A 15,883-nucleotide genomic window follows, 5' to 3' on the forward strand; every position below is an offset into this window, starting at 1 on the left:
GGAGGGCTCACTATATTTGCTACCCTGGACTGCAGCTTTCTGCTGAGCAGGCACTCAGTGTCAGTCCTGCCACAAGACGTGTGGAATAACCCTTGCAAGTAAAATAAATTTTATTGACTTTTAGCTTAGATCCAACGGCAACTGTTCACCTCGCCGTACCTGCCAGGCAGATGTCTTGGTAGTATGATCTTTGTCAAGAGGTGGGCCCTAGGCAGGGGGCAACACACCCAGTTGGCCAATGAGCCACTATACCGCATCTCAGCACAGTGGATTCAGAAGTGTCCTTCTGGATGCTGAAAAGACCTTGTGATTATGTAAGGTAAAAATGGCCCAGAGCAGACTTTACTAGCCTGGTCCTTCAGATGTTGTTTGGCTACAGCAGGGCTGTCTTGCTGTACTCCATCAACATCTGGACAGTACCAGTTTGACAAAGGCTGACCTAGAGCATGAAAAGAGAAAAATGCAATTAACTAAAAAATGTACCTCCATCTTTGGTAATGTGCAAAATGCACCAATGGTTGCACAGATGCTTGTGCAACCATGTTAGTGGCATTTTCTCCATCTGGTACGCCGGCTGAGACCCTACCTGCCTGCACACTGTCTTGCCAGAGTGGTACATGTTCTGGTTATCTCGCGCTTGGACTGCTGCAACACGCTGTACGTGGAGCTACTTTTGAAGGTGACTTGGAAACTATAACTAATCCAGAATGCGGTAGCTAGACTGGTGACTGGGAGTGGCCACTGGGACCATATAACAACGGTCCTAAAGGATCTTCATTGGCTCCCGGTGCGCTTCCGAGCAAAATTCAAGGTGTTGGTGTAGATCTTAAAAGCCCTAAACAGCCTCAGCCCAGTATACCTGAAGGAGCGTCTCCACCCCCATCGCTCACCTTGGACACTGAGGTCCTCCTCTGAGGGTCTTCTGCCCAGTTCCCTTACTGTGAGAAGCAAAGTTACAGGGAACCAGGCAGAGGACCTTCTCGGTAGTGGCGCCCTCCCTGTGGAACACGTTTCAGATGTCAAGAAAATAAACAACTATCTGATTTTTAGAAGACATCTGAAAGCATCCCTGTTTAGGGAAGTTTTTAATGTAGCACACAATTCCCCGTATAATCCATGTTTTAAGATGGTGGGTTCAAGACAGAGAATCAGTGGTTTTGCAGCTTAAATATGCTGGAATTTAACCAGGAACAGCCAGTATGGTGTCCATCAGCTATTTTGGACTACAACTCACTGCATCCATAGCCTGGAGGGCACCATATTGGCTATTCCAAGACTGAAGTCTCCTATCTAGTGTAGGGCTGCCATAGCTTTGTTTTTGTTTTAGTTGTTGATTCCCCCTTCCCATTTTTTTTTTAATGAAGTTAACAAGCTATTTTTAAGACAATGCATCGAAATCTACACTTCCGAAATGGGTTGCCATGCATCTGGATTTTCCCAGACATTTCAGCGATTTCCGCCCAGACACTGCTTCTGACTGCCGAATCATGGGTATGTCTGGGAAATTCCGGACATATGGCAACCCTAATCTAGTGAGCAAAAATGCTTTCGTTGAATCTCCAGTGCAGAGATCTCAACTTTTGATTAAAACACACTTGATGGCTCACGGCAGAAGCATGAGGTGCCTTCTATGAGAGAGATTGTGCTTGAGATGACATGCAGGGATCTGAAAGCTCTGTTATATAGGTCTAATCTGTCTCACACATGGAAATCATCACTGGATATTGCATGCATGAGTTCACTCTTGAGTTCGGAGCTGTGAGGGGAAGCCACCAAGGACTTGGAGGGCTGTCTCTCTTCCTCAGTAGAATGGTTGGAACCAGCTTGTTTTATGTAATAGGTCTTATAACTTATATTAATATACCAGTGTAGTTTAATAAAAAGATCATAGGAACCCTAAAGCTCATAGTAAAAATGGCATTTTACTTTTACCCTCCCTCTTTCTTTTTGCCTTTGGCGTATCAAGCATTATCTACCAAACGAATATAATAGTTTCTGAAAGCTTGTATAATACATGGCCTCTCTTATTTAAGCTTTGAAGAAAATGTCTTCTGCAAGTGCACGGCTGGCAAGCAACATTTACTGTTCAGATAAATTGAGCGCAAAATTCTTTGTGTTACAAGGGTTAGAAGCAAATTTTACATTGTGCAGGCAAGGACGATTAACCCTCCAGTCATTTTATATATCTATATAGTAGTAGGTAACTTTTTTTTTACTTTCTGTATATAGTATTCATGTTTTCCAGCCCAAACATAAGGCTCAGCCATGGTTAAGTTGAATTGTGATTTGATGCAGTGTCCGAATTGACAAAATATAGTTAGGGTTTATTTCTGTAAGTCCCTGCAATGGAGACAGAGTGAAGCTGAAAGGGTGGAGAATAAGATCAAATGGTTCTGAACAATTGTTTGTTAAACATGCCATGGTTTGAGTTCTAAACCATGTCTGTTGCAAACCATAGTTCATTCAGTGTGGTGTCTGATGTCTATGCAGATTACCTTAATTCTAGGGATAATGAACAGATGCCAGGTGTAGGAGGGAGCAATGGGATTGCACTTGTTGCTCATGCTTTCCTCCATTGGGTTGTCTTCACAGAGTCTACATGCAGATAGGCTGTATGTAAAAGAAACATTCAGTGTTTGGATCAGGAATGAGAAGAGCAGGTTTGATAGTGCCCCTCCCTTCACTGATTATCGCCAGAAAAGGTTGCCTGCCTGAGTTACTGAGTTGTAATCCATTTAAGATAGAGGTAATGTTTCTTCCCTCTAATGGAGCAAAGTGGTTTTCCTGTTAATATGGGAAGCTTTCAAGCAAACCTTCAACACGTACACAGTTTAGAGATGAGTTCTTGCTCCACGTACAAATTGCAAATGAAAAATAGAATCCAGATGGTTATATTTCCCCTTTTCTATTTTAAAGATTGTTTTACCATAGTCTGAGCTTCTCGGTATGTGCCAAATTTTCATCATATGGTTGTATTGCCTTAGCTTTAATATCAAACTGTCAGGATGCAACTGACATTCAGAAATACTAAACAAACAGTTAAACCGGTTAAAGTATTGGCGTGCATGATTAATGTTCTGCAGTGCATATTATCAAGAGTAGGAACCCAAATTCTGGCAAAGCAAGAACATTTACCACTGTTAATCTAGAGATTCTTACCATGGCCTTGGGCAGCAAACACGTACTACACCAGGAACTGAGAACCTGTTGTATGTTGGACTTCCAACTCCCATAATCCCCAACCAGCATGGACAGTGATCGGAGAAATTTAGTCCAAAAGTATCTGGAAGGTCACATGTTCTCCATCCCAATGCTACATTATAGCTCTGTCATGGCAGAGGTAGAAAAATTCCCAACATCTTTCATTTATTTGTTAATTAACAGAATTTATATATACACCACATAATGCAAGTTATCTGTGTCCTCTGCAGAACAAATACAGCTATTTAAAATACAATGTAAAAACCCTTACTGTAAAAATCTGTGTAAAACAGTGCATAATGACCGTGTGCCCATTTTTTTCTCATATGGCAGTGTTGAGATCCTTAATGTGGTACCAGATTTCACAATGTACACTAGCTGTCTGCCAACTATTGATGAGTCAGACACCCTTTTATACTGCCGTTGCCTTGGGAAATGCTCCCTTTCCGAGAACCAAGGTCAGTTGTCAGATTGACAATCGTTGCACTGTGAGCATTATCATCCTACATGAGGGAGGTTATTGCACAACTGCGTTGTGTTTCAGGTCATAGGTATTGGTTTCTAGCACCCATCATGTTGGGTGCGAAAAGAACAACAATGAAAAGTTTGTTTTTGTATGGCTTATAATGATGAAGGTAGTATTTACTGAGATCTGTTAAAGTAGATATACTTGGAGTGGATTTTCTTTTTGGCAACTGTTGAGAGAATGTACTTCCTCAAACTTCTGATCACCTCCCTTACCCCTATCTGTTGCTCACCAGTATACTGTGAGTCTCGTTTCTGCTTCTCCGTGGCTGATTCCATGGTTTGCAATATGATCAGAGTAGTTACCGTAATTTAATATTGACAGCAGTAGTCTGATTAAACTATTTACACTTCCACTAGGTTCATTTTAATAAAACCAAGAGTCTAAGTTTTATTGTTTGAATTGAAAAGCACGTGCTTTATTCATGCAGTTGCATAACTTCTTTCACCTGCAGTGAAATGCCAGAGTTGGATTTAAGGATTCCAGAGGTTTGCTTGCTAGCTTCTCAGTAAACTATGGCCCCATTCTGGTGATGATTAAAAATTTCTGTAAGGATTCTATGAACCACAGTAGGTGTTTTCTTTTTGTACTGAATTTTTCTGTACACCTGGCCAATAAAACCTTTAAAGGGGGAATTACAAATATAAGGAGATTGACTCCTTATATTTATGTGACTTGGACTAACTCTTGTAGAATCCCGATGAATCCCATACTGAGCAGAGAAGCATAAAATTTGGTAACATATATTTCAATAACATATAAGAAAGGGGGATATTAAGTTTAAAATTAAGCACTCTTTTTTAAAAAGTACAAATGTGAGTTGTTGCATTCACAGTTCCTGGGAAGTAGAACAATTCTTGATATTGGAGCATAGTAACATGTCCTTATTATAAATTGTTTTGTTTGTAAATATCAGGACGTTGTCCTCGGGGTCGTATGAGATTGTTCACTTGAAGAGTTACTAAGAATTCCAAATACTGGCATTTATATTTTAAATATTATTATTTTTTGCCATGTGGTTGATTACAAGCCTTTTGTTTGACTTACTATACCTTAATTTTTCAGCAATAGCTATGGACCAGATTTGACCCTTACAATATGCTTGTAAAGGACGAGCATAGTTTGACAGGGTACAGTACTTGCCTGCTCCTTCTGGTCATCTTTCATTTTTATTCATGGATATGCAAAAACATGCCTAGTCTCCAGTACTTTTATTTCTCTGGAAAAGGAAATTAACCCTGTAAAAGACTGACCTGAAACTTCCTATTTTCTTGGAAAAGGGGAGACCACAAAGCAGCATACTGTTAGATATATATTAGCAGCAAAACACCAATGTGAAATTGATGCATATGTCAAACCGCATTTTGCAGTTGTAAATGAACATTAGTAATGCACAAATTTGGCTTTGATAACCACAGCACTTACCGCCCCCCCCCCCAAAAAAAACACCCCTTAGCACTTGCAACTGCTGTGAGTTTTACTGCTTCTGACAAATCTGGCAACACAAGCTTTTAACAAAAGAAGATGCAGCATGGCATATCCATGTGAATTTTCAGCTCCTTGGGCAGTTTTTCTGGTGATGTGAAAGGCAACGGAAGCCTTATAAACTGGATCATTTCCCATCTTAATCAAACTTCCTTTGCATCCCCAAAGCTAATTGGAATCCTGTTTGGTGCTCAGTTTGGTGCACTGAGATGTGGATAAGCAAACATTTGCCATACTGCTGAACTCAGGGCTTTGTCAGGAGGAGTAGAGAGAAAGTGTTACCAGCAACAATAGAAGTGGTGTGGAAGAGAAGGTGGAAGGGGAAATCTGTGCTTAATTGATAATGGAAATTCCCAGCAGGCAACTAGGAAGAGATGCTTACTGATGCTGTTTCTGAGAAGGTGCAGCGAAAAATATGTATAGAAAAATAGCTGCACCTTTTCTAAATTAATCTCAAAAATGTTAGGTAAGCAGGTCCACCTACATCTTGCATTGTACCAAAGTACTTCAGTTGGAACCCTTATCTAATATATAAGATTAAGCACCTGCCTTAAGCATTATAGAAATGCTTGAGTTTTAAAATCTAGCTTGACCAGTGTTAGAAACTAAGATATAAAAGCTAGGAGCTAAATGGCACCTTAAACCTAGGTTATGGGCACAACAACAGAATGTCTAGGCACATTTTTTTTAATAACAAGAATACAAAGCTGAAAATGAATGAACTGCTACTAAAATGTTATGTTTGTTTTTCACATGATCTAGTCCTTCCCCTGCCCACCTCTCTAATATTCTGAAGAGGGTCTCTTCTCCCGTCTTCAGAGAGTAGCTGGAAGTGGGGAGGCAGAAAAAGGTCCTTTCCTTCCACTCTGCAGTTTTGATCTGAAATCTCAGCTGCAGTACTGTGCCCAGAGCTCAGAAACTGCTCACGCTAATGAAAGAAATTCCCTGTCACAAAATGCGCCTAGAACAATGGGAGTTTCGAACACTGAGCTTGACTAGGCTTTTATTCTTTTAAACAATCTATTTTTTTTTGTGTGCAGAGGCTATACAATAGCAATTTTGTTTGGTTATCAATGTTTTGCAAGTTCCCATTAATTCACTGAAAAATTGCAGTGCAAGACTTGTAAGAAGTGCCTCATCAAAAGGAGGAATGGGAAGCTTCTAGCAGTTGTTTTGGATTTATTGGTAATATGATGGGGGTGTTAATGCCGTCTAGACATAGTGAGATGCAAATGAAAGAGAGCTGATCCTTGCAGAAATTGTAATAATAGAGGATGACTCTTAGATTTTGGCCTTATGCAGCTATTTTGATGTATGGCTTCCTGCAACAGAGAGAAGTTTCATCAAGTTTGCCAATGAGGAGACGCAAAATGGCTCCTTAAACCAAGGTTGCGGTCGCCAAAATAGAATGTCTAGTTGCCAGTTGGGGGCAAGACGGCTCTAAAGTCTTATTTTTCAATTGATGGACTGACCGTGATTGATTCTCAGTTAAACATCGGGCTAGTTCAGATGACAACCTTGAGCTAGGTTAAGAGCTTTGAGAGGTTAAAGCAGAAAAGTTACCGTATTTTTTGCTCTATAAGACTCACCTTTTCTCCTAAAAAGTAAGGGGAAATGTGTATGCGTCTTATGGAGCGAATGCAGGCTGCACAGCTATCCCAGAAGCCAGAACAGCAAGAGGGATCGCTGCTTTCGCTGCACAGCGATCCCTCTTCTTGTTGTGGCTTCTGAGATTCAGACTATTTTTTCTCTCGTTTTCCTCCTCCAAAAACTAGGTGCATCTTGTGGTCTGGTGCATCTTATAGAGCGAAAAATACGGTACTTGATCCAGGGACAGTCCAAATATATTGTGGCCTATTCCGACCTGTTTTTCTTAATGGTGACTGCTCCTGCTCAGGCTGCACAGAAAAAGCAATTTGGTTCCAGAATTCATTCCGATTGTGCAGATAAAATATAACTGATAGAATTCCACAGGACGGGGAATTAGTGTGTGAAAGCAGTCCAGTTCCAATGCTTCCCAGGTGGTGGAGATGTCAGGCACCATCCTTGTGCCCAGGCATCTTCACTTGGTCGCAAGGGGTCGAAAGCCAGGTGCAAAATGCACCTGACACATTTCGAACACTGCTTCCTGCCATTGTGGCATTTACATGCCAAGTAAAGACTGTTTTATATCAGGGGTATGTGATGGGTCAGAGAGTGCCTTTAGCACAATCAGCTCTTCTTGTTTTTGTTGTCAGTCTCAATTCAGCTGTTGATTACTGAAGAGCCCAAAGTTGGCTACTTGTCCTGGAGCCAGATTCGATCCCACTGGCATTGGCAAGGGAGGGAGGGAGCTAGAGCGTAGTCAACCTGAGCAGTTTGTTGGCAGAACTGGCCAGGGAAGAGGGAGGACTTGTTTTCTCTCGCTGAGAGCATTTCCCTTTGTCGCCTTAGTGTAGGATAGGCAGGAGGCGGCTCAGTAAACCGTCACTCATTACCATGACATCCTGAGCCTTTTTATGTAACACTACATTATTCTTGCCCACTGTGCCATTTGTTGGCATGTGATGGGTTACAGCCTTGCCTCATTTGGCCTTTCTGCAGAAGGATTGGTCATCCTTTCCCATTTAAGTAGTCTTGCATTGGACAAAGTACTTGTTGCTGTCTTTGTTCCAAATAATTACAGTGACCAGTGCTGTTGACTTTTTTCTTTGCGGTACGACCATTTGAGGTTAACGAGACAGAAGGAAGGAGAGAAGCCCTTTCGTTTAATTACTTTCGGATTCGTGTGCTAATCTCTTTCCTCCGTTTTCCCTGTTGCCAGTTGATCTCCCATATGGGTATTTCTTGTTTTTGTGGCACCAGCTGCTTCTGTGGAGGTCTGCCAGGCCCCGATATGCCTGGTGGCTGTCATCTGGCTGCACTGATGAGAAAGGATACACAGTTTTAATGGTTGGCATTCCTTTTTCAGTCTGTGGTTCAAGTCAGGCTTCAGGCCAGGGACCGTGGCTATATGGAGGATCTGTCCCTCTGAAGAGACCTGCAGTCCTGAGGGAAAGGATGTTTAAAAAACACACACACCAAAAAACCATCAAGCTTTTAACTATCCAGCAGCCTGGAGGTGAACAGCCACAGCCACAATGGGGTATTGAAAATTTGGAGTTTGTGGGGGTAGTTGGGATTGCCACTGCAGTGCAATTCTGTATCTTAGGGAAAGGGGTGGGAAAAGTTCACACCTTTTTAGGATACTCTCAAGCTTTTAGGGATGCTTGAGGAAAGCTGTACATGTCTTCCCTTTTTTCGCTTTATGAACAGGTACGCCCTTGTATAGATTGAAAAGGAGAATGGCACTTCTGGGTTTCATTTCCTTTTGGTAAAAATGGTGTCACTCATATGCGTGGGAATATGTACAGATGGATGAATGTATTTGGGGACCAGTTGCAGACATTTTGTGTTTGGTGAGGGAGCATGGGTGAACCAGAGTCCTGTTCCAGCTAAATTCCCCTGCCTGGTTGCTGGGAGGAGAGGGTTGTAGCACATTTCTGCTCTCCCTAACCACCTCCTTTGAGCCTGTTCGATCTCCCCAGTCCTCCAATTTCTGTAAGGAGTTACTTCCAAGAGCTGAAAAAAGACTGTTGTTCTGCACCTTGATTGCCTATCTCCAGCCTTTCTCTAGCCAAGTAGCCCATCTCTCACTCACTGCCCCTTGGTTGTTTGTAGGTCATGTCATTTTAGGGCGTGGAGCTTAATTTTTGTGAATTTCTTCAGTGAGGGGTCTTAAAATATAGTTTTGGGTGTGAGGGATTTTTGTGATTGGATAACATTTAGCTGGGTAAGTCTATGTTTGATGCTTTCTGAAAACCAAAGAATTGCAATTTTACCTTCTGAAAATGTCAGGTAATGCTAAATAAAAATTAATAATGATATATACTATAACTGCAACAGCTTGAAAATCATTTTTCATGATTTCTGTGCAATTTTACACACATTTTACTTAGCGAACAAAACTAAATTATATGAATTGTATCTGTAATTCCCCAGTCATGTTGCAACTTCTTAGTGCCCCTCATTTTTGAAATTTGAAAGCTGAAAAATTCAATGCGCCCCAGTTTCGGCCCCCAGGACAATCACCTGACTGGCTTGTGATTGTTTTGACACTGCCAGCTGTTAGTTAAGGCCCACCTGGATCAGAATTCTTTAAAAATTGTGCTGTTGTCACACAAAATCCCTCAACTGACCTTTTATGCTATACATAAAGCCAAAAGACTGTAAGTAGCTATAATAGGATAGGATGTAATAGACACTTGTTTATTTTATTATTTCTCTTTCTTTTATATTTTGAATAAATGTGGCAGAATTTGACTGTTGGGGTCCTGGATGCATTTGTATGGAAACTTGCAGGATTATTCCAGCTTCCAATGTTCCTAGTTCCTTAGTTTATGCTAAGTAGGTGCATGGGTGTATTTGTGTCTAAGGCTGGATGCTATCTCTGCTTCAGAGCTCTCTCCTGTCCAAGATTAGGAGTATAAAGGGGAGTGGTGGCAGCCGACTTAGTCTTCAGTTTGACTGGCCTACCTAAACTGGTAGTCATGGAATGAAGGGAACAAAACGCCCTTTATCCTCACCCCATCACTTCTGCTATTTGCCATAGGTGACAAGGTGAGAAGCTGTTTTAGAGAAAGGGGGATTGGGAGATGGTAGGAAAACTTTTAAGGTTGCTTGTGCTTGCTAACTGCATATCCCATGTAAATTAAGCAACACTTTTTTTTAATCTGTAAATTTTTATCTTCCCCACCCCCCACAGGATCGACTTACAGCGTACTGTCCATAATGCCATCAGACTCTGAAAGCAGCAGTTCTCTCAGCAGTACTGGTAAGAACCGTGCTTGTGCCTTAGGTGTTGTGGTTGTTTGCTTTGAGTGCATGTTGATTGTGAACAAATCTACCTTCTTGTTCATAATACACACAGGTGAAATAGCTGAGAACTCTGTTGGAAGTGCAGTCCTTGTTCTTGCACAACTAGGAGTGGTGATTCCGCACATTGTATTTGTTTGGGGGAGGGTAAGGGGAAGATCTGTTTTACACTTCCAGGATTGTGTTAAGGCATGACTAAACTGCTTCTGGAACAAGAGAATACCATGATGGAAACCAGAGCGCACAGAAACCCCGTTTACCGTCCCACCACAGCAATACCTATTTATCTACTTGCGCTGGTGTGCTTTCAAACTGTTAGGTTGGCAGAAGCTGGCACAGAGCAACAGGAGCACACCCTGTCACGTGGATTTGAACCGCCAACTTTCTGATCGGCAAGCCCAAGAGGCTCAGTGGTTTAGACCATAGCACCACCCGCGCTATATTGTAAACCCACCCAAGCACCAAAAACATGAGGCTTTGGACGAACTTGGTAGCAGTTGAACTATGCCCTGCTGCTTAGTGGTTCACAAAGAGCATTGGCCTGGTTTACCGTGCCTTTTTCTAAGTTTTACTCTGTTGCATCATGTGCTTTTTTCAGATGCCAGTGAGATGTGAAGAGCGATTCTTTTACTTTTATGCATATATCTTCCCCCACAGTTGTGCGCCTCACCCCTGACCCTTGCATAAGTAGTTTTTTAATCGCATCATTCTGATAGAAATGGCAGGAACAAGGACACTTGTTTTGCATTTAGGAGCCAAGGTCACACAAGGAGATACCTTTCTTTAGAAGCAAGAACCCCTGCAACTCTGATGCCCGCCAGCCCATATGGCCTTGCACTTCCCTTGCTAGCCATGTGTTGTAACTGCAGGCACCTCTCCATAGGGATACAAGTTTGAGGCAGCAGACACCACAAATGCCCATGAACTGTAATCACAGTGGCACAGATTACAGTCACAGAAGCTCAGGTTACAAGTTGGCTGCATTTTTCCAGTGGAAGAGGGCCTTAAATACAATCCGTCACACGCAAATATGTCTTCCGAAAAATGGTGGTCCTTTTTTCATGTGTTCCACCTCAAGCACACCTGGTGCAACTCACAAAGCCCTTGAGTTGCATCGGGTGTGCTTGAGACAACACCAGTTGTATTTGTGCTGTTGCGAGGAATTCCATCCAAGGGGTTGAATAATAGTGAGACTGGAGAAGCCAGTGCCTTTCCAGCAGAATTTGGAGAAACTACTTGAAGCATCCGTTGTGTTGAGCTATTTCAATTGCTTTGGTTTGATTTGCTCATTGCATACAGCTTAAAGTATGTAAATTTTGATAATAAAACTGCTTTGCAATGGGGGTTGAATAAATTCGATTGCAACTGTAGTTTCAGATTTGCCAGGTTTGTGACAAGGGTTGTCTTGAAAATGATGGTCCCATTGTATGTGTCATGAGAGAATGCCAAATCATATAAAAGTGGCTAGAGGATCTAGTCCTTGTCGAAATTTCAAATTATGCATAATTTGCTCTATTATAGCTATACTTCAGAGTGAGTGGTACCAAGCATCCAGTGTAAAAAATGGGGCTGTTTCCCACCCAATGAGTTGCAATTACTTCCCATGCTTCCAAGATCATATATAAAGCCAGTTCTTTTGACAATATATTTACATTGGCATCATCAAAATATTTAGTAACATTAAATTTGGACAAAAAACAATAGTTTCTTCAGTAATTATCAAAATTCCAAAAATCTTGCACTAACTGACATTCCCAACATAAATGATACGTACAAAGTTTATTGCAATCCTGCACCCAAAATTAGGTGATATAGAAGAAAGCATTTTTGACATGTGCAAAGAAGTGCAGTACCAACTGTGTAGTACAGGCAGCCCCTGATTTGTTTGGGGGTTGAATTTTGTGTCATTGCACGCAATGGAGGAGTGTGTATAAGCCTGCCATGCCCCCTTTTCTTGCTGCTTCTGGGTTCACAGCAATACATGCATGCACCATAACCAGCAATCTTTCCATCGATGCTGAGCTGGACAAGTGTAATGTCAAAATAGCTTTGGCAAGGGCCCACCTCCACAGAAGGGTATAGGAGAATGTGATACGAAGATGAAGGTCTACGAAGCCTTCATGTTCGGCACACTGCATTATGGAAGTGAGTCGTGGGCAACTTGCAGCCATCAGGAGAGATGCCTCAATGCCTTCCACATCTGCGTCAGGAGGACTTTCAGTAGCGCATGGCAGGATAGAATGTCAAACAAAGATGTTTCCCAAGTCCATATTCCCAGCATGTTCACACTCCTGTCTTAGTGATGTCTATGCTGGCTTGGTCACATCCACATAATGGAAGATGGCAGGATTCCCAAGGATGCACTGTACAGGGAGCTGGCTTCAGTCACCAGGCCAATTGGCAGACCATCTCTGTGTTACAGATGTCTGCAAATGTGACACAAAGGCTAGTGACGTTAACCACACTGCACATCTGTGTGCAGATGACCGAAGTTCCTGGAGACAGGCCATCAAATTGTGCATCCATAGCAGTGACAAGGAGAAATGACCGCTGGATGGGAAGAGAAGAAACAACACAGTGGTACACCAGAATCAGCATAATCAGACATCTTCATCTGCCTCAGCTGCAACAAAACATGTCTTTCCCCCATCCATCTATACCTACAGCAGGCACTGCAACTGCCAAGAGTTTTTTCTTGGAGGTTGCCAAGTTGGGGGACAATGCACTTTTTGTCCCCAGCCACCATATCTATATCTACTTTTTTTCATCCCCAAAGTTCATGGACATTGTGTGTATAGTACATTGGACACAATACCATGTTGATGAGACACATTCCTGTTAGATGAGTGAGCCTACTTTGGTGACTAGAGTGGAAACTGGCTACCTGGAAGCAAGCCTGAAAAAGTGACCCACATACTGATTGGTTCTGAGTGTGGAAGCAAAAATTGAGTTGTGAAGCACTTATTTAAGCTGACAAAACAAGCTGCACTTGGCGGCAGTTGTAATAAATATGTTATGACAAATCCAGTTTGTCTGAAAAGAGGCACGTTACCGAAAGGTGGGGGAATAATTTAGAAAACGGAGCTTCGGTCTCCAGGCCCAAGCGTGTTGGAAGGAATTGGATTGGCTGGAGCGAAGGATGGAAATGCTGTGGCATGAAGCAGTCAGTCAGGTGGAAAAAAGAAGACGGAGCTTAAGCCCAGGTCACTTCCTTCACACTGAAGTGAGCTGTCAGATGAAATAAAAAGCCTTTTAGCATTCAGCTAGAAATGTCCTCTGTAAGGAAAGGGATGAGTGTTGCAAATCTTCCACATCCCCTGAAGCTAGAGGGCTACTTGAAGCATATGCCAAGTCACACTTGACAATGCTAGGAAACCTTTTGTGGTAATGAAAAACTCAGGCTCCCTCTTAAATTGAGCAGAGAGAAGCTGTTTCTGGGGGACATTTTAATGAAGAGAAGGGCTGTGGAACTTATTTCAGAATTTCCTCCCATGGAAAAGGCAGAATTTGAATCCCTTTGGCTCTGGTTTGTTTGTTTTATTGCTTTTGTCACCATTAGCGCTTCAGCTTGCTCCACAATGCTCCAGTTGTCAGCATTTGCTTTTTTAATAATCTCCAGATAGCCTAGGATTCAGTACAAAATCGATGTAAGAAGAATAGGTAGCTGAAGACAACATACTGTGCCCAGAGAGTAGGCCCTAAGATTTTTTTTTTCGTCATAAGAAATTTTACCACTTTGTTATTTTGATAATCTTTGGGAGTCATTCAGGTGGCACTCAGTGGTATTCAAGCTCGTCTCCAAAGCTACATGGCCTAGAAACTTGACTTCAGTTCTCAATACATTGTGTTTAGATAACTGATTTTAGGGGATAACAAATCAACAAAACAATTGTTGGTGGAAGCATTGTGGATAGCACCCCAAATGTGTGCACTTGATCACAAGTCTGTCTTTATTGCAGCCATGCATGGCCCTGGCAAATTTATCAGTCTTTTCCTTTGGAATAGCTTGTTCACTTATCCACCTTTTCTGGCAAACAGATTGCTTGGGGTTTTTTGGGGTTTTTTTTTTTTTTTTAAATGCTCTTGTCTAACCCCCTAATTCCGTGCTTGTTTGTGTTTGGCAACAGGTACAACGGGTAAACCATCATCACCACCGCCAGCAGTCATTGATGTGAGGCAGATGAATGAGAAACTGGAGACCATTTTGTTTCAGCTCCGCCAAGTTACCCGTGAGAGGGATGAGTTGAGGAAGCGTCTTGCACTGTCGTCTCCTGGGTCAACCTTTGATGACTGCAGGTAAAATACTGAACGGTCACATGAGGGCATATTCCCAGGTCTAAAGCATGTGCACTTGGGCATGGGTCTTTGGCTCTTTTCCAAGGCACAGCTGTTTGAGTTGGGTGGGGGACAGCTAAGGATGCCTAGTATGGCTCAGTCAGAGAGCATGAGGCGCTTAATCTCAGGGTTGTGGGTTACAGCCCTGTGTTTGGCAAAAGATTCCTGCATTGCAGGGGGTTGAACTAGATGACCCTAGATGACTGTACCAGTCTTTGCTAACTAGTGATGTTATCTTTGCAAATTATTTAAACCACCAGTGGCCAACTCTGTTCCATGTGGGTACAGAGTATGCTTAATACATCATTTTTGTTTCATATAAATTAACCTTTGGGGGAGGGGTGCGTGTTTTCTTTCACCTTAATACTTAAAATGTTTGATGTGTATTCATGTGAATGTTGTGTTAAGGTCATGCTCAGCTGAAATCTATCTTTGTGGTAGGCCTAGCCCCAAGCCAAACCATGATTATGAAAGGCTGAAGATTCAGTGCATGAAGGCAATGTCCGATCTGCAGTCTCTACAGAACCAACACACCAAAACGCTAAAAAGATGTGAAGAATCTGCTAAGGAGGCTGATTTCTATCAGTAAGTAAAGGCACACAGCATATGCACAGAGATGTATTTTGGTTTCCTCCTACCATTACTACGTGTCAGTTCAGCTGCCTTAGATCTTAATGTTCAAAGGTCCTTCATCGTAGTTTTCTTATCTCCAGCTTCAGTCAACTTTTAAAATGCCATCATTTTAACATCAATAAAGAGATAATGTTCAAAGCTTTTGGCTGCAGATTTAGGATTAGTTTAAAAAAATATCTTTGAAGATGGAGAGCCAGTTTCTGAAAATTATGGTGGGGAGTATAAGCTTAGCTTGGTGTGGATGACCTTCTCATCATACATTGATCATACTTGTCCCCTGCTTCCCCCTTTCAGAACCCTGCTTTCACTAGTTCCAAGTTGGAGTCCAGTGCAGTAAATAACACTGCTAAGGAGGATTCTCTTAAGGGCAACTAGACCAGTGTTTCCCAACCTTGGGTCTCCAGCTGTTTTTGGACTACAACTCCCATCATCCCTAGCTAGCAAGACCAGTGGTCAGGGATGATGGGAATTGTAGTTCAAAAACAGCTGGAGGCCCAAGGTTGGGAAACACTGAACTAGACATCAAAAAAATGCATACCACCAGGCAACAGTGCAAATCTGGTGGTTTCTAATGGTGGATATTTCTTAATTTTTTAACTTCTTTATCAAATTGGAGGAGATGACACCACACATAGTAATTTCTGTGTTTGATAGTCTATATAATGGTGGTGACTAAACTATGATCCTCCAGAGAGTCTTGGAATACAACTGATGTTTGGCATGCTGGCTGGACTGATGAGGAGCCCAACAACATCTGGAGAGACACAGCTGTATATAATTAATAAACCCCTCTGAGTCCAGAGGATTTGC

The 15,883-nt window shown here is 42.1% G+C and overlaps 1 protein-coding gene across 8 annotated transcripts in view; it reads left to right on the forward strand.

The window, feature by feature from the left end:
- The window catches only part of DLG5 (discs large MAGUK scaffold protein 5), a 155,728-nt gene that overhangs the window by 33,087 nt on the left and 106,758 nt on the right, over positions 1 to 15,883 (forward strand). For all 8 annotated transcript variants that reach the window (XM_077930622.1, XM_077930623.1, XM_077930621.1 and 5 more), the window contains exons 2-4: positions 9,996 to 10,064; positions 14,233 to 14,401; positions 14,882 to 15,025. In XM_077930622.1, the coding sequence (XP_077786748.1) occupies positions 9,996 to 10,064; positions 14,233 to 14,401; positions 14,882 to 15,025 (382 nt within the window). The remainder of the gene's footprint in view (positions 1 to 9,995; positions 10,065 to 14,232; positions 14,402 to 14,881; positions 15,026 to 15,883) is intronic.

This window comes from Podarcis muralis, chromosome 6 (genome assembly GCF_964188315.1).
Source record: "Podarcis muralis chromosome 6, rPodMur119.hap1.1, whole genome shotgun sequence".
Taxonomy (NCBI): domain Eukaryota; kingdom Metazoa; phylum Chordata; class Lepidosauria; order Squamata; family Lacertidae; genus Podarcis; species Podarcis muralis.